Source organism: Toxotes jaculatrix, chromosome 20 (assembly GCF_017976425.1).
Source record: "Toxotes jaculatrix isolate fToxJac2 chromosome 20, fToxJac2.pri, whole genome shotgun sequence".
In the NCBI taxonomy this organism is placed as follows: Eukaryota; Metazoa; Chordata; class Actinopteri; family Toxotidae; genus Toxotes; species Toxotes jaculatrix.
Window position 1 is genome coordinate 16,188,275 of NC_054413.1, and position 27,837 is coordinate 16,216,111.

At 40.0% G+C, this 27,837-nt stretch overlaps 1 protein-coding gene across 1 annotated transcript in view; it reads left to right on the forward strand.

Moving 5' to 3' along the window:
- reck (reversion-inducing-cysteine-rich protein with kazal motifs) overlaps nucleotides 1-27,837 on the forward strand; it is a 70,936-nt gene that overhangs the window by 12,485 nt on the left and 30,614 nt on the right. The window contains exons 2-11 of the mRNA XM_041065827.1: nucleotides 6,606-6,664; nucleotides 10,797-10,871; nucleotides 16,610-16,646; nucleotides 17,973-18,058; nucleotides 18,170-18,217; nucleotides 18,963-18,996; nucleotides 19,354-19,551; nucleotides 20,731-20,995; nucleotides 21,124-21,297; nucleotides 26,374-26,586. Of these exons, the coding sequence (XP_040921761.1) occupies nucleotides 6,606-6,664; nucleotides 10,797-10,871; nucleotides 16,610-16,646; nucleotides 17,973-18,058; nucleotides 18,170-18,217; nucleotides 18,963-18,996; nucleotides 19,354-19,551; nucleotides 20,731-20,995; nucleotides 21,124-21,297; nucleotides 26,374-26,586 (1,189 nt within the window). The remainder of the gene's footprint in view (nucleotides 1-6,605; nucleotides 6,665-10,796; nucleotides 10,872-16,609; nucleotides 16,647-17,972; nucleotides 18,059-18,169; nucleotides 18,218-18,962; nucleotides 18,997-19,353; nucleotides 19,552-20,730; nucleotides 20,996-21,123; nucleotides 21,298-26,373; nucleotides 26,587-27,837) is intronic.

Below are 27,837 nucleotides of genomic sequence, written 5' to 3' on the forward strand. Positions count from 1 at the left end.
GCCAGTTTTTTGCTGGTTCCAGATCGGTACCAACTTTGTGCTGGTATAGAACCTAGAAAAGCTTATGTTGAGAGCGTGGGGTTGGATTATCGTGATCAATGAAACCAGCTACAACTTTGTGATCGTCATTTGTAAAAAAAAAAAACAGAGCCAGTGTTCCAATTGCCTCTAGTCTGCCGAATCCTGTAAAGAGAGTATTCCACCACTGTTGTTGCGTTAAATTCTAGTGTTGCAGCTGAAGCAGAGGCGTATACAGTGACACAATGATGTGGCACTATGGTGGCCCTGTAACCTGTGGAAAAGCACATTGGTTCTTCGAAGGTTCCCAAGTTGAACCAACTCCAAACCAGCACTAGCACTGTCGGCACAGGTTGCTGATGTCGGCTCCTGTCATAATGACAAATGTCTGTTCAGACAGTTTGCATAACCATCAAACCAGTTAAGTGCCAACACCCAACCAGAGTGGCCAAACTGGAAATCAACCCAACTCAACTGACAAATATTTTCTGTAGTAGTTGGTCAACATTTCGTAAAATTTTCAAAGGGAGAATATTTTCCATTTCCATCTTCTGTGATTTTTTTTTTTTTTTTTCTCCACTCCAAAGAAACCACAGTGCGTGTTTACCATCACGGAGCAGATTTTCCTCTCACTCCACACTGGAATTATGCTCCTGCATCTAGTTTGGATAAAAGATGGCCACCAGCTGGCCACATTCACCATTTTACACCACATTTCCACCACATCCATGTCCCCATCATCTCCAATGAGAATTCAAATTTGGAGTTAATGTACAATTCTCATGCACAGTGATTGTTATTGCCAGAGGGTTTTCCCTTTTGCTGTCCTCTGTGTCTTAGATGATATATGATTTGGATGTGATGTTGTTTTAGATTCTTTCGTGAGCACACGAACATGGCACAGACGCAGGTGTTCGTGCGTGCCGATCAGGGTGTGATTGATGCTGATATTTGTGGGCTGAAGCTGCAAACTCAATTTGACCGCCAGGTGCTGAGAAAAGAGTGCTAATGTGATTTGCAGGAGGGCTTTTTGAACGCAGGCAAAATTTCCAGCATGTTTTCTCTCACCCTGTGAGTGGCAGCCTCTCTCAGTGTTGTTTCAAAACCCCCCCATGAAGCTTTGTTTTTCTCCATCACCCAACGCACTTCATCATCACAACACAACACAGCTCACACACACATGCACTCAGACACGAGTGCTTTGAGTCACCCCCCCCACAGTTGGGCCACATGTTCCTCCTGCAGAGATCTCAGACCTCATGTTGACATGCATTATCACTGGGAGTAAGGTGTGTGTGTGTGTGTGTGTCTGCGCTTGTGTGCATGCATTTGTGTTGTGAAAGGTTCAGGTTTCAAAAGCCTTTGTCAGACGAGAAATCTGTGACATTGCTGCCATTATCTGTGATGTTTTTTAGTTGTTCCGAAACAGGTGTCTGTCGCTTCAGTGACAGACACAGATATTTAATAGTATCATAATTAATTTGCCTGCGGGCATGGTATTGTCTGCTTTATCAAGACACTTTCATCCACCACTGATCTGACGTGAACAGAAGCTCTGCAAAGAATGAGGAAATTAGCTCATTCGCAGTATTTTGTGGTTTATTAAACTGATTTTATTTTCTTTGTGCAGCAATAATACGTGATGGATTTCTCAAGAGTTCCTAAGAAATGGCAACAAGATGAGTTTAATCTCTCTCTCTGTTTGGTTGGTTGTCTTTATTTTGTCAAAAGACAACCCAGTCATAACACACTTGTCCAAATATTCAAAAAAGAAAAAAAGGAGAGAAAAAAAAAAACCCACATGGATTCAATACAACAAGAAACATACGCATAAGAGTTACAACAGAGATAATACAAAACAAACCACAAGCAGCATTCAAAGTCGACAAAGCACTGTCTGCCTTGAATACTTTAGCAGACAGTGTAATGCATAAAATTGAAGCAGGAGACGGGACAGAAATGCTAAAAGAGAAAGTGTAGACAGGGAAACTTGTGTCCTTACTTCAGGCACACTCTCACCGAGCCAAAGATGTAAGTTAAAATGCCTTTATTGGTCAGGACATAGCTGGTAAACGTCTTATTTTATAGCTCTGAAGTAAGTATTTCAAAAATACAGTTGACTAGTAAATCCGTATCTATCCAAGGAAAACATCAGACTCAGATTTAACTAAGTTTTAAACAACTGCCATTTCTGTGGATCTGTTGTGGAAACATCTGAACTGAATCTGTTGTAAGGCTGAAGATTTATTAAGACAGTGTGGTCAGATGATTGGCTTCATTCAAAAGAAACAAATGTGGAAAATTTGACATTTTAAGGATATTAATTATGGGATAATTGTGGAGGGCAAAGAGCTTGTGAATACATAAAAATACATTTTTTGGCTTTATTGTCTGTTTTAACAAACATGATTTGAAGAAAAAGGGAAAAACTAGTGGTTGTAATTAGAAATAATGGTAATGAACAAGGTTATAGAAAGAAATGAGTCACTCGTCTGTTTAAATAAAGTTTGGGCAATTCAGGTATCATAGGAGATCATGGAAAAATGGGAGGTACTACTTCCGCCACTGAAGTTTAATACATCCTCTGTGAAGGTCACGTGTCCTCCGTGGTTGAGGTCGACCATTTTGTGTTGGCAGCTAGGTCTCCCGTGCCGTACCTGCAGCCTGAGAGGAAGGTTTGTTTAAATCCTCTGACTCCTCACATTTGAAATCAGCGATGATGCTGAGTTCAGTTCTCATCTGTTAGCGTGGAAAATACAGTGTTATGTCTGATAGTAGATGTTGTATTAAACCCGAATGACTCTTTAAGAGGAGTTCAAATTTAATTGAATTTATTCAGTTCACTTTTTTTTTCCAATTTCTTAGTCCAACATTCTCAAATACAGATTACTTGGGATCCAGGCAGTATCTGGTATTGTGCTCTATACAAATAAACAGTCAGCTGTAATGTGGTTGGCTGAATGAAGTACAACAATGCAGCTGAGGGGTTTTGTTACACTGCGCTTCATTCTAGCGACTCTGAATTTAACAGCGGAGCTCAGGGGAAGTTCTTGTTCCTGTTGTGTGTATGCTGAGCCAGAATGGGGCCAGCGCTCATTAGTGGCCAGCCAGGGGCCTCATACTGTACATGACTGAATGGCCTCCGCCGTCCCTCCCCTTCCCTCAAATTATTATGTCACCTGCCATTGTTTGGAAAAGCTTTTTCAGTGTGTGTGTGTGTGTGTGTGTGTGTGTGTGTGTGAGGGAGAGGGAGAGAGAGAGAGAGTTCATTTGTTCTCAGTTCATTCAGGCCAGAAAGTACACCGACACATAAACAGAATCAGCAAAAATAAAATCAAGAAAGCGTGATTTTTGCAGCAACTGCAAACTACATGATTATGGACCATTGTAAACTTAGGTTGGAGAGGAAAGACGACTGTTTCCGTTATTTAGGAGATGTGAAAATAATGCACTGTTTAACTATCCCTTAGATCTGAAGCTCAGTTTAACCATCTAAGCAACTTTCCAGTGTATTTTACCTCAGTTTTAGTTTTGCTTCCTGTATTGCAAACTCAAAAGTAGAGGACACTCTAAGAATTCACTGTCAGCTTTATCTTTTACTTCCCTATTGACCTTATTAGTAAACTTTGTAAAAAGCAACTTCCTGACTCTATAACCCCAACAAATCTGAGTATTCACTGCCTATCTTCATCCCAAGTGAGGTAGCAGAGGCACCAGAAACAAGTGGAACAACATGAACTGTGTAACCCTCGCCACAAGCTCATAAAAGGGTTGTCATCGAGAGACTGAAATCAAGAGAATGGAAGCATAGCAAATTTCAAACATTTGTTACGTTCAGATTAATTTGAAGGACAGTCAAGTCAGCTACTCAGCACTAAACTAGCTGGTGAACTGTGGAGCATTTGCCAGCTAAGGAGCCAGATAGTTTTGCCAGGGGTTTGCGATAGGCAACTGATTTGTTTTGCCCCCAGGTGGCCACAAAAATAATGTATCACAGCTTTAACAATATCGAGAAGAAATATGACATCTGACAAAATATTCAAAAATATTTCTGGTAGGGAAGAACAAACGTAGGGAACAGAGAAGCAGCCTGCACGACAAACCCAGCGACCTGCAGATAGAACCACAGTTTTATGTCCAAGTATCCAGAAACTTCTATGTCAGGCACAGCACTCACACACACACACACACATATAGAGAAAGAGACAAACATGCACTTCCTCACGCACATGAACATACTGATAAGCGGGTGTTATGGTTTCCATCCGCCTGTGTCAGGCCTGTCAAGTACATTCATTTTCTTTAGAGTCTCATAATGCCTGCCAGCAGTGGTCAATTTGGGAGAGTGTAACAAAGGGGCTGTTGGCTGGTTGGTGGGGGCAACGGGGACTGAAGAGAGAGCTCCAGCTAAAGGCAGGCATACAGCAGGAATTAAGTCACTACTCGTTATTCTCTCAGCTAGATACATTTTGAACAGCAGTTTGAAATATAGAACTTTCACACCGTTTTTATATTAGTATAGATCAAAATTTCTTACTTAAACCTCTGCCCACGAAATGTTGAAGTATTACAAAAATATCACTTCTATTTTTGTCTTTATTTGAGAGCGACAGTGCAGACAGACAGGAAACAAGAGGAGAGAGACAGGTATGACAACAAGTGTCTTCAGTTGTGGATTAAAAACTTGAGTACAGGTTATGAGCTGAGAAAAATAACTTACTTTCTTAAGATCCGGTAACTATTTCCTTAAATTGTGACACGTTATTATTTGATGGAATATGTTTGAGATCTTTCCACTGAACTGCTTAGTGAAAGCGACTCATGCAGTGTTCATAGTCTGACTGCTAGCTTCAGCGCTAAGGGTGGGTCTGTCTCAACTGTCACAAAGCTCGAGGGGGTGGTGGTTGATGGTTGCTCCATATTAACAGAAGAAACTGCGAGAGTTGAGCCACTTTCAGTGCATTGTCAGGTTTTCAGTGATATTAAATGCTTGGGGCAGCACCAGCTGCCGACATGAATCTTATTTTAAACCAAATTAAACGAACAAAACAAAAACAATTGGAATCAAGAAATAGATTTGTGACGTCCGCCTCTGTAAGATACGTCGGCGACAACACCTCCACTGTGTGACTGGCTGCACTTAATGTATAAGTGATCAAAGAGAGTTGCAGGAGCTTCACCCTGCTGAGATCAAGCTGAGTGTGTAATCCGTCAGGTTTGTCAAAACAGTTAATTCATTCAGTCACATTCCACATATGTAGTACTAATAGTGGTAGTGCCCTGTTTTAAAAATGGCTTAGCTTTCTACAGGCCCAGGGTAAGGGTGGAAAAGTCTGCAATAACAGGTGTCTACATAAAAGCAATAGATCTGCAGTGCCTGACGCACTGTTTGAGTTTCACCCATAAAGAGGAGGAGTAAATATTCCAGTATTTTGGAGTGAACTTTTCTTTTAAAACTGTAATGGATAAAAGACACAGACACAGACGGAGCAGTGGCTGAGAGTAGTTAGGTATCGGTCCAGCTCTGTGGAAAAGTGTTGTGAAGTCCACACACGATGGTGGGAGCAGTTTGTTGACAGCAAACGGAGCCAAGTCACTTACTGGAACTCTGGGCTGGGCTGTGGTTTGGAGCTCTGCTGCCAGCTAACATCTCCTGTCTGTGTGTGTGTGTGTTTATTATTCCTGTTCAGCTTTAAGACCAGAGGGCATTATTTATATAGGTGATAGAAATGGTGCCTTGGAACTGTGCATTTACACAGGATGACTATGTCTTTGCCACAGCATCAAGCTTCATCCCACAAATACATAGTCAGTGTTTGGAGGATGACTATGACTAGTTTATTGAATTTTAGTGAATCTTTCTGAGGCCAATTCTAGACTAAGCAAATTTCTTAGTAATCAGTATTCATAAAAAATAACCATGTCTCTTTTTTTCCTGGGGTAGTTAAATATTTTTCTCTTTAAGTGTGAATTCATGTATTATTGTACTTCTGAATCTTAGACAAGATGAATACATTCTCAGCAATGATTTTCTTCTAACCCTAACCCAATATGGGTTCTAAACTGTTTATATTATTTAATGGAAGCTTCTGACAGCTAATGTGCCAGCGTCATTACATTTGAACATCGTAAAGGTCAACATTGAGCTGTATGCGAGCTCTATGTTGGTATTCATGTATTCAGATTCCTATCAGAAATACATATATAGATGTGCTGCCATATCATATAGAGATTTCATATAGTTTTTATGTAAATCTACACTCTTGTACAGTGATGAAATGGTTCACTGATTTGGAGCACAAAAGAGTATGTCAAAAACTAATAGCCAAACTTTATGTAAGGTCTCCTGAGGATGAATTTGAATTGGTTATGAATTCATTTACCCCCTGAACATCTGCTAGCATGCTACACAAGAAACATTAATATTCAATGGGCAGCAAATGATACATTTCATGTTCATCTTCCCAGAGGAGGAACCACTTCGGACACTCCATGACCTTATCTCTATCACCATCCTCAGGACAAACTGTACAGTTTCAGCTCTACAAATGATGACACTCTAACACTAACTGTTTATTTGTCTGCAGATCCTGCCTGTTGCCACCATGCTGCCGATTTCTCATCTTGTAAAGAAGCTTGTGACCAGGTATGAAAACACACACACACACACGCGCACACACACACACACGCACGCACACACATACACACACATACACACAGACACACACACACACACACACACACACACAGACACACACACACACACACAAACCCACTCCTCAGACCATTATAGTCGGCCCCTAAAAAGAGGTTTTTGAAGGGGAGTGGTGTAAAGTTTTTTTTGTTTCTTGGCTCTTTGAAGTGCAGAATAAAAGTTCTGCCTCACCCTTTTTCAATTGGGAGCAGGTGACGCTCTCTCTCTCTCTCTCTCTCTCTCTCTCTCTCTCTCTCTCTCTCTCTCTCTCTCTCTTTCAATCTCTCTCTCTCTCTCTGAAGCCCTCATGTCCTTCTTTACAGCAAAAGAGACATAAAGAAGATGTGAAAGAAGAAGTGGGGGGTGGGGGGTCATTGAAGAGGGAGGTTGGACAGAACTTATTGTGCTCTTAGTGGTTGACATCATCATTTTGTTAGCCAAAGAAAGACAGGACTTGGATAGAAAAAGGACATTAAATGACAAATGTAGATGGACGAAAAGTAGTGGAGAAACGGGAAGGACATCTCCAAAGAAAGAAAGTTTGGGAAAAAAGAAAGAAAAAGAGAGCGATGAAGGTGAAAAAGATGGACAAAGAAAGATAATGGCCTTTTAGAAGTGTAACGGCCTCAAAACACCCCTCAGAGGTTGTGGTTGAGGTCTTGAGTGTGTGGGTGCGTGTGTTCTGGTGTCAGGGTGTAGGGGTGGGTGTCACGCATACGTTGTAATCACTAGGACAGTTTTAGCTCTAATGGCAGCTGCCTTGTGCCTGGTTACACCCAGAAAATGAGCGGTTCTTCAAAGGTTCTGGTGGTTATATATAGAACAATAAAGGCTCAAAGAATGTTTTTTGTACTTTATTGTAATAAATTAATGAATCAGAGTAAAGATGGCAATGTGGCTTCAAGCTCTTTTGACACTTCCTGCCTGGTACCTTTTATGTAAAGAGAGAATAAAAGCAAGTAAAGTTGAATATCACAGATTTCAGCCTCTGGTCAATGAAATGAAAATTTGAAATGATCTACATAATCTGATCACGCCTTAAGGGGAAACTCCACTGATTTTAAACATTAAAGTATTTCTCACTGCAAATCCGGAAAAAAAAAAGTTGTATAAAGTTTTCTTTGTCCCTAGAATGAGCTGTGTTCGTGTTGGTTGAGTCTAAAGGCTACAAGGTGTGGAGTTAGAAAGAATTGATCTTACCAGGCCCCTGCAGACCGTTCCCCTTCTCTGCTTGAGGCTAGAGGCTCCAGGCTACATTACTAGTAGCTGCTAGCATACTCCATTCACCTGACTGAATTGCTAGTGATAGAGTTGCATTGTGGGTAGCATCAGGCTTTGACAAGTAAGAGGAATATATCAAATAGAAAAAAGATGATATCTCAAGTTCTGCTGCTTTGATTTATGGGGCAAAAAAAAAGCTAATTATCCATTCTATCCATTCCATTCTCTTAAACATTCCAAATAACTCTGGTTTTCTGGTGACTCATATGGCCTGAGTTACCAGATATCATTTAATCCCTAAATCTGTGTGGTTAACTTGTGGAAAACTGTTAAGAACCATGGTCAAAACTATGAAAAAGAATCAGAAATGGACTCTTTCAGCAGAATCTTTTAAGTTCTATGAAGATCTATTTGTAAATGATGCTACAGTATATAGAACATTTCCAAAAAGGTTTTTTTTTACAGCCTACAAACTGACTGGCAAACCTTTAAACTTACATGAGGAATCAGTGGAATTAACTGTTTTCCGACTTTTGTCGGAGCAAAAACTTGCTGACTCTCAAGTCTTGGTGGCACATGATTGGAAGCCATTGCTGTACTGAACCGTTTTTCTTAGGCGGTGCAGTGTTTGATGGGCCCAGAAACTGGAGAAAGAGCCCATCAGTCTGCCAGCCAGCACTTATTCACGTTTCATACAAACAGACAGACAGACGGTCTTACAAATGGCCCGCTTGGCTCATTGGTTTGCAGAGTTGGTCTTTTGTTGCATCTGTGAGATTTCTTTTTTGATTATCTGCCAGCAAATCATTGTCGCTTCGCTTGGTGTTGTGTTCTTCTGTCGGTTCAGTGGCATATGGAAGAGGAGCTGATCAATCTGCCTCGAACTCCTCAGATTTTGTTTTCTCCAACAAAGAGCAGTCCAAGAACACCTGATTACAGCCACATTATGAGCCTCTGCAGCCTGGCCTAAAGGAGGAGAATAAGTTCCAAATGTGTACTAACAGAACTGAATGCTACAGTTGCTGAAATGAAACGTACTCACCTCTCCTTCTTTCTCAAGTGAAAGATGTACAACATCAACAAAGAGAACATTAAGTACAAAAGTGTGAAATTGAAATATAACTTTCCAACATTATGAAAGTAATATATACGCACCATAGGATAATGAGATAAAATATAACCTGCAATAACTTTTGCCTCTGTAAACACAACATTTACATTGTTATTTATATAGCCAACAGGTACTGAGCAACATCAGCATTCATTTGTTGCTCTGACAAATTTTCTCTCCGCTTTTAGCTCTGGTTTGGTCTCCATCCACTCCTGACAAAAATATCTGTCTCTTAATTTGCTACATGCTCAGTTTTTAAGCTCAGTTTTTTCACAATGGACATCAGAGATAGTGATATCCAGAGAAAGTGTAAGCAATCAGCTGCTAAGGGTTTTAAAGTCTTTGTGCTGTATGATCTACACCGCTGCAGCTCAGCACTGACTGTGTTTATACGAGGGCTTAATCAGCAGCAACTACACTACTTGCCTTTGTTTTTAGAGTACCTCACGCTCTATCTTTGCCTCACATCTCTCCCTTCGTGCCCCCCCCTTCAACTTTCCCATGCCTTACACTTTGAAAACCTCTGGCCCTCACCAAACGCCACACTTAAACTGGAGGGCAGTGGCTAGTGAGCAAGCTGAAGAATTTCCTAGCTCCCAGAGCTACAGCTCACAAAAATCAATGTTTGTTTATTGTTTGACAGAGTCTCTGTCCACATTCCTCAATGAAACTCAAAAGTCATGACGCTGCAGATCATCAAGCGTCTTTGATATTATTATGCCTATTAATTTTCAGAATGCCACTGCGATGTCTAATAGCTGCGGAAGGAAAGAGATGATCTACAAAAACAACTAGTCCTCCCATCATTCTGAGTGTGCGAAGCTGTAAATCTCGCTCACTTGGTTTCATGACTTCACACTTCAGCCAGAGACCGTTGGCAGTGTCTACATTCTCCCAGGCTCTCGGCCTGTAGCTTCACACAACGCTTGGATGTGTTGTGGCTAAGTGTGTGTGTGTGGGGTTACATACCACAGACTTGTGGATGTCTCATTGATGTCTGAGTGAGCATATCTCAGAAGTGTTGGGACTGACTGCATTATCCAACACTTTCCCATGGCCTGAGCACATTCCTCTGTGTTGAAAACAAGTTAATATGAGGCTAAAAGGTGCATGAATCACATTTTTATTCTCATGAATCAAAGTGAACATAGTGTTCTAATGTCTGCTGATGCTGATCAGTATCAATGGTTCGATAATAGTTTAGAATTGGGAGGGTCTGGGTTCTGGAGACGTTTTTTTTCCCCACTGTGAATTAAAAGTACAAAGTGATATCAGCAAGAAACACAAAGATCTGCTGGATAATTGAACCTAATCAGATCTGTAGGTGTGGATCAGATCTGTAGTAAAAATACTTGAATTTTCAATCAATCGGGTTTTGAGTAAGGTAACTGAGAAGTATAATGTTGCCATGGAGACAGCAAGCACAGTTAGCCTGACCATATTTGTAAAGTTAGTATTTCTTTTCTTTATGGACAATCTGCACCATGGAAATTCATTTTTTTCAATTCCAGGAGTGTGTTTGTGATATCTGTGTGTTCAGAACTGAGTTGTGAACTCTGAGAAGACAGGTTGTGCCTTTTGATGCAAGTTGCCCTTTTGATCCCTCTGAGATCCAGCAAACCCTTTCAACTGCAGAAAAATTACCCCGAAACTGTTCCTTTCTTTCATTCTGAAATCATTCACGCGCACACTTACAGTATATGGATTGAAAATATTTTATATTAATTCTGTATTTTGCCCCCTGTCCTGCAGCTCGCCACTATAAAGAGTGAGTCTCGTCTGAAGCATCTCCTCCAGAGGTTACCCAGTTACTGTCCAGAGTCTATGGTGAGTTCACTGTCTGTATGCATTCATGAACATGTTCCCTCTTTACCCATTTGGGGTGTAATCATTATCACCAATTCAAATGGATGCCGTGAGATGAAACAGCCTGGTTTAGAACTCAGTTTCGTGGTATTGCATCATATCTTCTTGCCTTGTATTGCATCAAATGGATGAATCTTAGATGTGCTGAATAATTGATTTTGTATTAAGGCATTAATTCTGGTGTTTTTGTGCCGTTGTATTGGTTTATTATTAAGAAAGTTACTGTTTTTTGGCTACACTCTTATTTTGCTGTCGAATGACGTTGCACATTGAATAGGCAGTGTTTCCCACAGGTTGAGAATTTACATGTGGGGATGTTGGGTGGAACGGTGTGAGACCAAAGTGCACGCAGAGACTCATGCAGTTTAGAGGGACAGAGTTTAACACAGGTTATTTTCTGTATCTACAACTTCCCAGTGTTTCCTTAATGCCTCACATGCAGGCTATCGGTGGATGGAGGCTGTGCACAGAGAAGCCTCTAGTTACTGCAGCACATGCAACTCTGACAGACGTGTGTCCAAAAATTGGTTCGTTTGAAAAGAGTAAAATAAGGTGTTCTAAGTTAAGATTTACCTAAGTTGAAACTATATGGCTGGCCAAGTAAAGCATATGTATGGGAAATGCTGATATGTTTTGGGACTGGTGGTTATACAAAACAAGCAACATATGCTTCATTTGGATTATCTCTTAAATTTATCTCTGTTATTGACAGAAACATAAAACAAGTGATTGATCAGAAAAAAAAAGCAATAGTTAATGAAAATATCCTTAATTCTCAGAATCTAAAGGTCACAAAAAAAAACTGTGTGTAACAGACACAAGTAAAACATTTATGGTAATTTTCTCTGTACTTTGGGTGCATGTAGTGTTCTGATTTCTTGCTGTGCTGCTGATGGTTAACTGTCGGTCAGTGTTAAGACAAAATTTGTATCAACTCTCTCATTAGACTTATACGGGAAGTGGGTTGGTGGTTATGGTTACCAGAATACTGTAGCACCTGGTTAAGCCACACGCACACACGCACACACACACACACACACACACACACACACACACACACACACACACACACACACACACACACACACACACACACTCAGTCCTTCCTCCCACCATAGCTAATTACAAAGCAGAGAGGCTGGTTTGGTGCTTGTCTCGTCTCTCTCCAACAGTCTATTAGAACCACACCAGTAATTAGACTTAGGCAGCCTAAAATGTTTTCTGCCATTTGATCATGTGTCCTGTTCTTATTTAGCTGGACTGATGCAAAAAAAACACTGTATGCAGTGCACATGGCCATAAGTGAAGAATGAATGTGCTAATTGTGACAAAATTTCACATAAATTCACTGTATCATCATAATGTTCTGCAAAAACACTTCTCTGGCCATTATTTGTCACACCTAGTGAATTTCCATTCTGTAAGAGGCATTTACTTTTTAATCATGATTACTTAAAAATACTTAAAGACATAAAACTTTTAAAGAACGATAGCAGGTTTATAGCTAAGTTTATAGCTAAGGTAAGATTTCAACACACTGAGAAGAACATAAAAGACAACAAAAGAAAAATAAAGAATGGCATTGAATTTAACTTACTCAATCACCTAGTGCTGTTTACTTCAACCATCAGGCACCAAACATGGGTAAAATCAGGTGACCTGGATGACCTTGGATGGGATCATTTTAATTACAGGGGTGCTCATCTCTCCGCTCATCCACCCGCTCTGCTGTAACTCTCCCCATGTGAAGTCTTTGTCATGCACATGTGTACTTGTAAAGAAGCGATTTAAAACCTGCATATCTCATGACCAGGAAGTCAGAATCTACCTGGAGAAACCAGATTTCTCTAATTCCCTGCCTCCATTTATGGATCAAGGTTTCTCCTTTACATTACATTTAAGACTCAGGAAAGCTGACTGTAACTCGGTTAAGAGCATGGAACTCACTGATTATCCTCTTTGATCTTTCTCTGGCCTTCCACTAATTCCCTATCTGTCTTCGTCCTCCCTGATAAGATGTTGTGCTCTGTGCAGGAGGCTCCTGCCCAGCGGATCATTTATGTTGTAAGGGGGTGGAGGAAGCCATCATTAAGATACTGGTGTGTGGGCCTTCCTGTACACAATCTTTTTGCCTTTATCGCCCTATACTTAAGCTTAATTGAGCAAATTCCATCCTTTGAGGAAGATCATAAGATAAAATTGAAAGCCCCAGAAAAAAAAGCTCTTGTTGAGTTAGTGTTTTCAAGATCAGGAATGAATTTTCAAGTGCAGAAAAAAATAAAAGTGTCAGGTCAGTTGCTGAGAAGGGACGTTAAATATGCACTGTGTGCAGTATATAAAGTATGCACCTATATTTAATATTTATTCAAAGTATTTTTCAGAGAGGTGATAAAACTCAGGTCTCCTCTCCCCTGACAAGAACAAAACTATGAGGGGAACAGTGTTTTATTGGTCAGCTAATTTATTTTACAGTCATATCGGCCTAAAACAAAGGAAAATAAAAAAATAAAAAAATAAAATAAGAATATCTATCAGATGAACGCACAAAGGCTCTGGCTCTCTGGATAGACTGGAAGGATTTCTGCTTTGGCTCGTCTAAACTGCAGCATTATTCTTCCTGGCATGTTACTGCCTTATTGGCCCCTGCTTCATCACAAATCACGTTTATGCTTCATGTAAAGAGACTGTTACTTCTCAGTCTGCCTCATAAATGATGCTGACGCCCGCTGACGGGAACCTTTGTTCCCCAGCCAAGAGACACGGGGGGAGTGTTAACAGTGACGTGTTAAGTTTACAGAAATGACTGTCCTTCAAAAGCATAGCGGCATGGAAGGCTTATTTTCTTTTTCCCTCTACCATTTCCGTGTCTGTCTGTGCTGCTGTCCCTATCGGTGTCTCTCCGTCCCTTAGGCAGAGAGTCAGACAAACTTGTTGGTGATGATTAATCCCACAACATTTGACCACAAAACCAATGGGAGTTTCATAGGATTCATATGTTTTCCTGTTTTTCAACACTGTTTTGATCCAAGGAATGTAATGATTGTTCTCTTCAACTGTTCAGTCAGTTGTTTAGTATGTTCTTTGGCTGACAGATTTTTTATTTTATTTTTCCAAGCCAAGGAATTACCGGACACTTAGTCTGCCCCTAACCCGAGCCCCAAGGGTTTCTCATCACATCCCAGAAAATAATACGCCCCTATCCCTGGCCCAAACCCTAAATATGCATATATACTTTTCTGAAACATGTTAATTGAAGTGCTAGCAATGCTAAAACATAGGCCACTGGACCTGTGGCAGAACAAGTGGGTGATTGAGAACCTTCACAGACATATGTTAATCAAAGTTAAAGTAGAGTTAAACTTCGTGAGTGTGTACATCAAAGGTGTACTGTTTTAGAAAATACAAAAATAATTAAACTGTAAAAATGACATCTTAAATGCTGCTGCTGTTTTTGTTTTTTTTTTCTTTTTAGTTTGTCCTTTGTCTAATTTGCCTCATCGTCCGGGCTCTTCAGATACAGACTTCTAGATCTTAGTTTAGTTCCTGTATTTATTTCCTCGTTCGTTCGTAGTCCCTGCAGTTTTTGGTTGAAAAGAGCTTAAAGGTAAACTAAAGGCATACTGTCTCGAAGTGTGGTCCAAGTATAAGCCCAGTTATCAGTATCTCAAAGTTTAGCTGTAGTACATACATCAAACATGTATCTTATTTCAAACACATCTTATTTTTTTGTTATGAAGTAGTGTGCCAACAGTACAACTGTTTTTTGTAAGGATGGGTGCACCGTCCTGTTCCTTTGTGCAATGCTAACTGTTTGGCCCCATGATACTCTGCATCTGGATCTTTGTTTGCATTGCAGTGCTGAAATTCTTTTCCCTAGACAAGGAACATGGTCCTGTGTGACAACCAGCTGATTCCAGATGCTACTCATACAAACCATGAGCCATTTATCAAAAAGTAGATGCGCACATGATGACGCAGCTGTGGGCTGCAGTGATTTAAATTTGGACAGCATTCCTGATGCAATTACATAATTGCAGAGGTTTGTGGATGTACATGGGAGTGCAAAGACCATCACCAGGACCACGCAGAAGCTCTTAGAATCCAGTATCACAAATTAACTAAATCTGATGCTCTATCAATGTCTTTTCAAAAAACGACTTCTCAAAATATAAATTTTGTCATTCGTTGTTTTTCCTGTGTCACTTCTTGTATGTCTGTCTGTTGGGTTTCAAATGGACAGACATAGGGACACTGTGTCTCAGAAAAGATTGGGGCTTTAAGAGTGGTGCATTACGTTTTGGAATTTGTTAGCTTGAATTACCAGGAGCCATCAACAGTGGCTGTCACTTCCTTGTCCACCACAGCTCCAGTCAGACTTCCTACCATCTGACCAAATTTAGGAATTTCTTGTCCAAGCACCTTCGCTGATGGTTAGCGGCAAGCCCAAATCAAGCCCTCTTTCCTTGTGCATAAAATCCCGAAACTCCAAAACTTCATTAGCAACATTTACAAAGAGTGGGATCTTTAAATCTTCACCAGATGGCTGAAATATCTGTGACTGTTAAACCTTCACCCTGAGGTATTTCACTATAGAATAACCACCCAAAACACAGCTGAGACCTGCAGATGTCTCTGTACCTGTTAGAGCATCAGAGCTGTGAGGTGAGGGCCAGTGGGCTATTCCTGATATGTGTAACAATGGAAACTATATACTAGCACTTACTTTAAACAATATGTATTTACATTTCATGTTAAAAATAACACTCATTGCGATGTGTGCCCTATTTAATGTGGATGTAATTGATTTGCAGCTGTAGTATTGGGATCCGTTAATTTGTGAAAAATATGGTGTAAAAGTCAGTAAAATCATGACACTAATTCAATAAAGCAGGGGTCTTCAGTGTTTTTGCTAATATGTTCAATTCATGTTAACGTGTTTTTAATGACATTTAAATTTGTGGGAAAAAATGGGGGGGGGGGGGGGATTAAAAATAGATTAAAAAATTGTCTAATCAACCAAAAATTTCACGACCTCCCTGCAGTACCTCTGCGGACCCCCTAGGGGTCACGGACGCCCTGTTGAAGACCTCTGCAATAAAAGATTCAAAACTCAATTCAGATTTTATATCTAACCCCAACCTTCCCCGTCACAGGAATAGTAGCTGATCATGTTTCCTTTAATTGTTTTGTTTTTTTTTTGTAATTTGAAAGTCATGTTTCCTTTAATTGTTTTGTTTGGTTTTTTTGTAATTTGAAAGTCACAGAAGCTTTTATAAGTAGGTACTATATTAATTTGCCATAACCTTTACCCTGTTTCAAAACTTAAAGTTTAGGAATTAGTGTTTACTTGGGACTTGTTGATTATGACTTGATACTTAAATTGGGAATTCATCCATAAGATTTGAGATTTACTTGTGACTTTGGTCCACCTCTGGATTCCAGTAAACAATGGGAGAACTTTACCTTCTTCTTCTAGAGAAGCAGCAGGATGTAAATTAACTGAGAAATCTTGTGCAGTTTGACTGTGGGGAAACAGCCTTTACTGTAATTATATCAAGTACTATATAACATGCCCAAGCTCTGAGGTATTTACTTAAAAACTGAACAATTTTTACATTTTTTTACTAAGAACATATTGTACTAAACCTCAGCAGACATTCGCCATTAATCCTTTTCTCTCTTTTTTTTTGTTCTTTTAGAATGAACTGTGGATGTGCATCAACACTACACTTCCAGGTAAGGGAGAATGCTTATATTAAAATGTTTGACTTTGGCACCTGTCCTAATCAAAAAGACTCCCATCAACATTTTTACATGAACAATGCATAAAATGTGTAATGTGAAAGGTGTTAGTCATAGTTATGAACCCACAGAGAAATCAGCTCACCAACTACACAGGTCCCCCCAGCTCCACAGAACCTTTTAGGCCTTTTTTTTTTTTTTTAGTTCTCTTTTAAGAGCCTGCAACATTACTGTTTTTAGTGTAATGAAAGCTAGGAAAGTGTTTGCTAACATGTTAGCCATAACAACTTTATAAGGCTGTCTAATGGTCAAACTTGTGAAGTTCAGCTTGCTGTGGGCTTCTACTGAGTGGCAGGAAAAAAGAAAACAAATCATAGATTCATGCAGCTTCAATGACGCTACTCTATTAGATGTTTTTTTTCTAGTCATATGAAAACTGTCCACCTAAGCATACACTTCTCATTCTCACATTTATTCCAGGGTTAGAACCTAAGCCTGTCTTTGTAAAGGTGATAAAAAATGACTCGATTCAACATGGAGACAGACTGAAAACCTTTATCTGGAAGGTTTTTCCAGTGCATTCTTGACTGAGTGCTCATCGTATTTATGTGACTAAACAGAATGCACATACAGTAAATCAAAAGAAAACACCTTGACTCCAGTAATGACATGAAACGAGCTTTATCTAGCATGTGTATCTGGTTGCATGAGAATAAATGGCAGCAAGCGAAGCTCTGGAAGCTTGGAACAAATCTACCTGTCAGAAGCCTAACTGCCTCCAGATTGGGAGGTATTATTTTTCTTACCTTTTTGTACTTACTAAACACTGATGTCCAGACAGCCTCAGGAGTCTGAGAAAGATTGAACCTGTTAAAGTTCAGTCTACCTCAGATCCTCTCAGACTGTGAGATATCATCGATCCTCTGATGCTCACTGCATTCCAGTAGCTTTTAGTAGGGATTTACTCCGCTGGTGTAACCACTACTCCTCAACACACTGGCTACAATTAATGGTTCCTACATTTCACCGAAGATCTTTCCACAACTTTTGTCAAATGTAGTGGAACTTGTTGGAACTGTAAATATAACCCAGTAGTCTGGGTTTAATGGTACACAAACTCCACAGTTTGATATATACAGTTACGGTTTTAGGTCGTGGTTCTGTAAATAAATAATTACCTGACCGATACAGGCACCATGCACCATATTGGCAGTGAACGACTCAAACATCAAGCTTTTAAAAAAGTAAAAAGAAGCTAACCTCCACAAAATAAATACCCATCACATATGGCTGATTCTGGGGTGTTTGGTTTTTCTCCAGGAGTATCCAGGAAGTCAGACGGCTGGGTGGGGCTGGGCTGCTGCGAATTGGCGATCTCAGCTGAGTGTCGCAGAGAATGCAGACAGGTGAGAAAGCGTAAACAAGAGTATGTCCAGCTTTCAGCCCCAACAATGTTTTCTGTTCTGTTTTCATGAGATTGTTTACCTGCTTTGATTTTATTTCCGTTTCCCTTACAGGCATCATCTAAAAATGACATAACTAAAGTATGCAAAAAAGTCACAGAGGTAAGAACAAGAGTTTCAGAGAAGTAAAACCAAGTCAGTGGTGGCAGGTTATCTGCTTCTGTTAACTGTATTTTGTATCTGTAACTATTTAAAAAAAATGAATGAAAGAGTAAAATTATGTGTAGACCCACATTGTCTTATTCTTACATAACTAAATAAAAAAATATATATTACTACCACTATTCCTGATACCTGTACTTCTAAAACTCATTTCACATGTACTGCTAGCACTACTACTGTGAACAATAAATGTCTATTTTACATATTTAAAGTTTTCTTTAAGTAAACAATATTGTTGAAAACCAGCATAAATTGGGGAAATTTATGGATATTTCCACCAGACTTTTTTTTTTTTTTTTTTAAATATTAATACTGATTGAAAAGAGGGTGGATCCTGATTTGGGGTGGGGAACCCAGGTGGGGTCCCAAGATTAATCTGAAGGGATTTAAAGATAAAAAAAACACACACACACAGACATTTCTGCTATGCAAAATGATGTTTATATTTTTATGACTTTTGTCAAAATCTGCTGTCTTCCTCCACCTCTTCAAGATTTTGCAGATCCCTCAAATGAAACAATCTGAGAAGGAAAAATCACTCTTTGGTTTTAACTGCTCATCACCCACAATAGTCTTTGATACAGTCACTTTAATTCTATTTTACTGTTTTATACTATGTTAAAATAGTGAGTTAACTGAATGGCAGCGGCCAGTATCACCACACGTTTCTCTCTTCTCGTTCCAGAATTCCCTCTACAGCTGCATCACCAAAAATGAAAGTAAGTTGATGCTCACATACACAAGATGAAGAGTGAGGACACTGACACTGAAGTGCAAACACTGATATCATTTCTCCCTCTAGCCAATAAATAAATAAACCCCTTGAGAACTATACACTATGTTTTTGGACCAATAGATGAGCTTGTTTGTTTCTTTCTCTCTCTGTCTCATTCTTGCACTGTGTCACACATACTGTAAATACACAACATGCACAGATGCACGCACACACACACATATAGCAGAGCCGTGTTATTTGCCTGGCAGGATGTGAGGTCTGGAGAGGTCTAATCTGTGTCAGTCTGCTTTAACCAGTGTGTGTGTGTGTGTGTGTGCGTGTGTGTGTGTGTGTTTTGCAGTGGGCTCCACATGCTGCAGCTTTGCAGGGCGTCACACCACCTGCAGGGAGTACTGCCAGGCCATCTTCAGGACCGACTCAACGCCCACTGTGTCTCAGATCAATGCTGTCAAAGAGTATTGTCAGAGTCACAGCGCTCAGCTGCTCAGCTGTGTCAGCAACTTCACCAAGTCCTACCCCATACGCAGCCCTATAGACAGTAAGTGCATCGACGCTCTACGCTGATACTCAGCCGACACTCTTCTCTACATCAGCAATGGATTCAACAGTCAAAAGCAGACATATTTTTTTGATGATGGTAGAAACATTAGTGTTAACCCAAAGTAACCAAAAATCATAGACACAGCCTGTGGAAGTGAAGGCTGGCTCTGAAAAGTGTGTACCCTGCCCCTTCACAAGGGGAGAGGAACTGAAGTCCGCTTGGATTCACAACAGTGACAATAAATATTAATGGTGATCCAGAGTCATTGCAAAATATCTGCTAAGAGCTTCTGCACTTAAAGGTACTAAAAACAATGAAACTGCAGAAGATATCCTGGTGATTTGACCTAGGCAGTCTGCTGAAGCCTCATGTTAAGTTCAGATAAATTGGATGAAGGGAATATCGACAGGCTTGAAAAAATCTGAGCATATCCTTTAAGACCATGATGGCAAGAGAAATAGAAATTGCCTCCATTCTTTGGCTTTATACTAGGATGTTCTTGGTGTTATTTATGTCAGAAGATTATATTTGCAATATAAGTTATTTCCCACTTTTCCAGTGTAATTCATGAGACTAAGTTGGCAAAACAATCACCAACTCCCAATCTTCTGAGCAGTTTGAGGATTTGGCTTCCATGTTGGCTTAAAAGTTATGATTGAAAGTGTTCTGAAATATATTCAGCTGCAGTTTCATGACAACTAGGCAACTTCTTCTGCTGAGGAAGATCGTGTGATATTATCAAAATCTCCAAAACAGTGGACTGAGCCATTAGTACATTAATACATTTCTACATTTTCTTTCTTTTGCTATTGTGTTTTCTCAATCCATCCCTCATATCATCCATCTTTCATGATCGCTTTTCTTCACTTGGGAAAGACAGTAGATGGGAGCCTCCTACTGGAAACTACTGTTCACCTCAGCTTGAAGCTATTACTTGGAAACTTTCCAACTTCCTGACCCATCAAAATCATGCTGTCATGTACAGGGAAACATATTCATTTCTAATAAAAACCACAAAACAAGTACAAATATTTTCCATCACACCGGCTTCAGAAAATGTAAGACTGCACCAGGAGCACACAAGATCTATAGACGCTTTCAACAGACTGTTGCATGAATTTTTTGTTATCATGTTATAGTACATTTTCCAGCAGTCCATCCATCCTTCACACTCAGGTCTGTACTGCTGTGACCGGGCGGAGGCCACGCACTGCCAGCAAGCGTGCCGGAGAATCCTTCGCACGATGAGCACAGAGCACGAGATCATGGAGGGTTTGATCGAGGAGTGCGGCTCCCAGCCCCTCCCCCAGGAACCCATGTGGCAGTGCTTCCTGGGCAGCGCCCACCCTCCTTCCCCACCCGAAGAGGAGACCCCCCATCCTGCCAAGATGGACTGTGCCAAACTTCACTGCTGCTCCAAGGCCAACACCTCACTCTGCAGGTACAGCACACTCCTGAGCTCATGACTTCCACCACTAGACTTATATATTCCAAGGCAGAGTACAGGCTGAGGTGAAGTGTGTTTGCTTTTCTCTTTCTAATCCACACTCTGTGCTCCTGTCGTGACAGGGACATGTGTCAAGAGATCAGCACTAACTGGGGCAGCCAGACGTGGCAGGACTTCGACCAGCTCTGTGAGTACAACCCAGTGGAGACAGAGCTCATCAACTGCCTGGCTGATGTTAGAGAGCCCTGCCAACTGGGCTGCAAGGACCTCACCTACTGCACCAACTTCAACAACAGGTCAGAGTCCTGCCATTCTCCGGTAGCCTGCTTCTCCTCTCAGCTCCTCTTTTTGCCATTAGCTAGTCATCATCATATCACTGCTGAAGTTTGTATGGTCACTTAACAGACAGTGGGCCTTTTTTGCAGCCCACTCCAAAACAACAGACGTGAAAATGATCATGTTCTTTAGAGTTCCAAAATTGAAAGGAAAATGATTTTAGAATAACTCCAAAGTATCCCGAAGGACGAATAACATGGTCAAAAAGTCCAGTACTCATCTCACTTTGTGTTGGATTTGCTCTTATTCTTAATGCTTTCAGCAGCTGCTACTTCTCACTCTGACAGTGAAAAATACACAGTTTCACATTCACATCAACACAGCGGCATGTTCTCTGATAAAAAAAAAAAAAGTGCTTTTTGTTTTTTGGCCCAAATGCTTTTAGAAGCAAGTTGTACGTGGCTACTTTGATTTTCTTATCAGTATTGTTATATATTCCAGCTTTGTTTTAATGTGTTGAGAAGAAGAGCAACTTAACACCCTGTTGTCATGCTGTTGTGTAGTTGTAGAAGGGCTACTAGTTAGACATAATAAATAATAATAACTGCATTCATCAGTCAACTGGCATTTCAAGTGCTTTTATCTCTTCCTCTTTTATTCTGCTTTCATGTAATATTCTCCACCTGACACTTCAGCAGCTTCACTTTCCTGCATTTCAACTGACATTTTAACTGCTTTCAGTTCTTACACTTCAATTTACACTTCAAGCTTTCAGTCTACACATCTGTTCAGTGCTTAACTTAAACTGTCTTACTCTTTAGCTGACAGTTCAACATCTTCACCACTTCACTTCGCTTATTACAAAACAACTGACAATTCGACTCCTTTCAGTGCTTAGATGTTAACCAACGTTTCAGCTACTTTCATCTCCTGTAATTCAGCTGACAGTTCAGCTGCTTTCAACTTTGACACATGAACTCGTAGTTTAACTACTTTCAGCCCTTACGGAGCTCGAACTTGAAACCAAAAGTTCAAATGCTCTCAGCTCTCACCCTTCAAGTGACATCTCATCTCCTTTCAGTGCTTCAGCTCACACCTCACTTCACTTCTCTTTTAAATGCTTCCACTTAAACTGCAACAACCGTACACATGTCTGTGTGAAAATGCGCAGAGACAGAGAGGAACAAAGAGACCGAGCTCAAAAACAAAAAGACACATTTATCTTGAACCCAGAGTGACCCAGGAGTTATCAGTACCACAGCATGTTTTACACACTGCCTACAGATGGGGCCAGAGGCCAAATGGAACCGCTTCAAAGGCTGCACTGGGAAGTCACACAAACACACACATATCTAAACAAACTCAAATAAACTTCGCATACACACACTGCGGTCTGCTGATCACCTGGTGAGTGAGGCAACCACAAATGGTCACAAACACTTTCTGAAGAGCCTGGGTCTTGTTTTGCAACCGGAGAAGAGATATTCATATTTCATTTAGATTCAACTGATTGTAAAGTCAGAGTATCAAACTTATTAAATAGAAGTCATGCAAGAATGATAATGTAGTTTGTTGAAGCATTTCGTTTTCATGTCAACAACAAATTTAGCCATAAATTCCTTGGAGCTTTATGTGGCTCTGTGAGGAGAATTCATTATCCCTTAACAAGCTGAACATATCCAGAAAATGTAATGATTTACTCACTCAGTGTGTATCCTGCAGGATGTCTCATTTGTGACTAGCACAGGGGAAATTTACTGTCAATCCCATCTGTGGGAAGGGGTTAATAGACATTTACATTTATTTAATTACAGACATTTTCAAGAAAGTGACAGTATCCAGGCATCTGCAAAACACTTGAGCTCTGTTAGCAAATTGAATCCCATTCTGAAGGTCCTGCCAGTTTGTTGTGAAATGGGCTGATGTGAATCTGAGTTTGAACCCTCCTAGATTGCCGGGAAGAAAACCCTGAGTTTCACATTCAGGAAGGAGAGAAGATCTCACCTTGATTTCCTCAATTCCCCTTAACAGCCATTTCTATAATCTTTGATATCTTTTTATAGCCTTCCCTGCTTGAGTGTCACGTTTATTGTGGCTTCGCAATAAATGTGATACTTGCAAATCAAGGTTACAAGGATGAACTGCAGACAGTCCAAGCAGGTCGAGCTGGCTGTTCCAAAGAAGTGCAGTGTATGTGATGTGAAACCGCTTTGCAGCATGGCACCAGTGAAAAAAAACAAGCTATAATAGTTCTGCTTGTGTGTCTTATAACTATTTATAATGTCACATGGCATTATAGCAACATACATATTCCAAGAGCGCAGATTGTACTGAAAAAAAAAAAATATCAGTTACTTACTTGTATCTTACAGTACTGAATTTATCCAGTTCTTTAAATATAAAGAGATTCTCTGATCCAGTACACTGATGCACAAAAACATGGCCAAGACCCCGGAGGGTTAATGCCTGTTTCTTGCAGGAATTGTATTTACTTATTTTCTCTTCAAAAATCACTAAAATAATACATTTACCCATTGGTGGCCAAACTGTTGAAAACAATTGTATATTAAGATTACAAAAACTTACAGGAAGCAAAATTAGATGCTGGGTCTCAAGTAGCAGCTGAGGCTCAAACATCCTTCTCTCAAAGGGAACTCGTATGTGGGTTTTAATGGGTTTATATATGAGGCAACAATAGTGCCCCTGAAGTATTTGAATATGTTGTTCAAAGCTGATTTTATCCTAAGCTTTCTGTTATGTTTCCACAACGAAAACCCTTGGATAAATTGCGCTTTTTGATCATGATGGCATGGAGCTCATGCTGTGGCATTGTGGGATTTGAAGTTTCAGGCAAACAAACTACATGTAAGGCTCTTTGAGTTTCCTTTGATGGGCTCCAGGAGAGCCTTGTATGACTTTCTCCTCCCCTGAGGGGTTCAAACGCAGGGCTGTGTAGCCAGGAGCAGCATGGAATACAAACACTAGCCTGGAGGTGGTGTCTCAGGGTGAAGGAGCGTGGGGCTAATAAATGTGTGTTTATGCATGTCTGTCTTTTTGTGTCTGTGTGTGTGTGTGTGTGTTTAAGACACAGAAATGCCCTTTAGCCTTAATTCCTAAATGCATCACGCCGATCCTGATATAAAGAGTATTGTGTCCAAAACGGCTTTTTAGACACAACTCACCCTGTTGACCCAAAAAGTAACTCGCTCACATACTGATTAATTCATTCTTTCTTTTCATTTAATCATTGATTTATTATTTCACTCATAGTACTTCCCCTAGTGGTTCTAAAGACAAACCAAACTATCCTTTGAAAGAACATTGAGGGAACAGTCCCTGTCTAACTCTGAAGGTGTGACAGATAGCCTGTAGCTGTGTCTGAGTTCAGGGGCTGGTTCCATTATAGGAGTCCATAAAGTGGGGTCCCCATAGCCTTGGCTGAACTTGAGCCAGAAACTCCTTCTCCAAAATGGTGCATTTGGGCATTTTCAGTCATTTATCACCAGAAAAAAATACCCCCAAACAGACAAAGAAAGCTAAGAAGTCCCCATTGTTTGAAACAAACTAGTTTGTATGACGTGTTATCCAAGTACGTCTAAAGGTAAAAATAAGTATACTTGTTAAGAACTGTCCCTCTTGCAGGTGGGCCACAAAAACATATCATGGCCTCCTCCTGACAGCATCTCAGGGCCTCCCTATCAGTTGGTCTATTTTGGAGATTTACAATAATTGTCAGTCCAAAGGATGTGGGTGGAGAGATGATTTCAGATGCTAATTGACAATCCAATCCAAAAAGCATTTAATTTGAAGTAAATCTAGATCTATGGTAAACTTGGACAAGTTTCATGGAGTTTATGGTATGGGATACCAGGTTTTCCATTTATATGTGACAACGTAGGATATGGCTGCTAAACAAGAAGAGCATCATTTGCATTATGAAATTACACAGTTTGAGCTAATGCTTCCAATAAAGATCAACAAGAGTGGTATCAATACATTTTTTGTGCCATTCATGTGTGTGCAAAAAGTCTCTAATGTACATGTTCTAGGAGCTTGAACATACAGAAATTAGAAGATGCGTGAAAATCTTTTTAGGTGTCTGCATACACAGATATGTTCACACATTTGTATGTGTGTGTTGCCAAAGTCTGAAATTCTCTTCTAACTTTGTAAATTACAGTGCAAATGAGCACAAATCACATCAGATTGTATTGTTAAGTTTAGTTTTGAATTCCATCTTTTGGTAATGGAATTCAAACTCTATCCAGACTTTTATTATAGTGCAACAATAACATAGATTTGCAGACAATAATAGCAAATGTGATATTCATTGTGATGGATTACCCAACAAACAAGTTTCAAGTTGTTTTCCATACTTTATTGGAAATTAATAGAAACAAATTGCTGTCTGGAAATAGACAGGGTTTTCTTTTGTTCTTCTAAGCCTGAAGAGCAGACTATATATCTCTTTCCTGATTAAAATGCTTGGACTGCCATTCTCCCTCACTTCTCCGTTACTCTTAATAAGAATCAGCTGATTTCCCCCATTTAGTTTTAGTTTGAGAAGGAAAACCACTGTTGACCATTTTGGGGCTGAATGAAGTTAAAAATCTAGGATTACACACACACACACACACACACGGTTACTTCAAGATAAACAAAGCAGCCACTCATCATGAGCAAATGGAATGATGGAACCACACCCATAACTTCTGCCTGCAACCTTCTCCCCTTTAAACCACCAATTAGCTGACTCACTTGAGACCAAACCCACCAATCAGACATCAAAGGGACTTCCTAGTGCAGTGGAAGAGGAAAACAACACTCAGATTGCCCATAGGGACTTGAGCTCCCTCTGTAAGGCCTGCAGAGCAGAAGGCTACAAGGCTACAGCTGCCAGCACACCTTTTATGTGTAAAAATGGTGTCCGGTGTTTAGACTCTGACCGCATGATTTTTTTTTTTCTTTGCACACTTAGTTTTTCCAAATTGCAGTCCTTATCTTGCATTGTCAAATAGTGCCATATATTTTTACCTGCAAACAAATGTTTATTTCTCTTTTAGTTTTTGTAAAGATAACGCTGTCTCTGTCCACAGGCCAACCGAGCTGTTTCGCAGCTGTAACGTCCAGTCGGACCAGGGCGCCATGAACGACATCAAGCTGTGGTCCAATGGGACGATCAAGATGCCGTTCATGAACATCCCCGTGCTGGACATCAGGAAGTGTCTACCAGACATGTGGAAGGCTGTTGCCTGTTCCCTGCAGATCAAACCCTGCCATAGCAAGTTCAGAGGGAGTGTCATATGCAAGTAGGTCTTCTACCATAAATTATCCTAACCATCCAAACCAGGTCCTAACCATTCATTCTACATTTTGCTAAGGTAGTTGTAAATAATATCATCTGCATGTACCGGGGACCTATATTTACCTCAGTCGCAGAGAGAACCAGGCCTTTTTAGACAGGCTCATATTAGGTACAGGCTTTTATTTCTAAAATCCTCTGTTCCCCAGTGAATACAAGATCAACTTTTCCTCTGTGTTTACTTGTTGTCTTGATAAATTCAATACCCAAAACAGTGCTGAGGTACCACAAAATGAGATTAAAGGCTTTCCACGTTTTGGGTCTTGCAGCATTCCCTCTATAAGTAGGCTTTTAATGTGAAAAAATATCAGTGTAGAGTTATGTTGATGGTAGCTTAACACTGATCAGGAGTATGGCGGAATTAATTCGTTTTTTTAAACTAATTAGAGTATGAAAACATTATTCCTGTTAAAGATAAAGCGACAGAAGACCCCAGGCTCAGCTGTTATTTGAATACTGGCTTTCATATGAGTTAACATATATAGAACTAAAAGCATTTTTTTCCCTTGCTGGACAAATTAGTATTTTTGAGTTTATCTCAATGTTTTTGAAAAAAGAAAAAAGTTCACCCAACAAGTGATAAGATATTACTGCACTTGACTAAGTAACTACAATAAGCATTCACCACAGTTTAAATCAGTTTAAAGCCTTAAAAACCGTATAATAAATGTACAGGCGTTGTGTTATATTATGCCTGTTCAGTGCAGGATAGTGGGTCCTTTTTAGACTTTTGAAGTAATTTGCTATGCTGATGTCTTAGCTTTTACTACTTAGCTCAACTCACTCCATGTTCTAAAGCAGCCTCATTTATCATTATACTTAATAACTGGTAAAACTTTTCTGTCAGACAAGCTGCTTTTACAAATTTCAGTATTCAGTGTTGATAAATCCAGTGCTGTGCCATTATTAAAGATCTGCTCCAACTTGTTTTAAGACATGATTTGTGTGTAAGAATTTTTTTTTTTTTTTTTTTTTTTTTAGCACGATTGTCAGTTTTTGAAAAATTACAGAACTTTTCAGACGCAGCTTCCTCAATTTCGGAAAGATACGAGGGGGCAGGGAGTTTCAAAAGCTATTCCACCATCCAACAAGCACGTCTGATGAAATATTCTAACAAATTTAGTAGAGTCGAAAACTCCTTTTAGTGGCTGTGCTGCTATTTACACTCTAGCCATGAAGCCTTTTGCTTTCGGTCGTA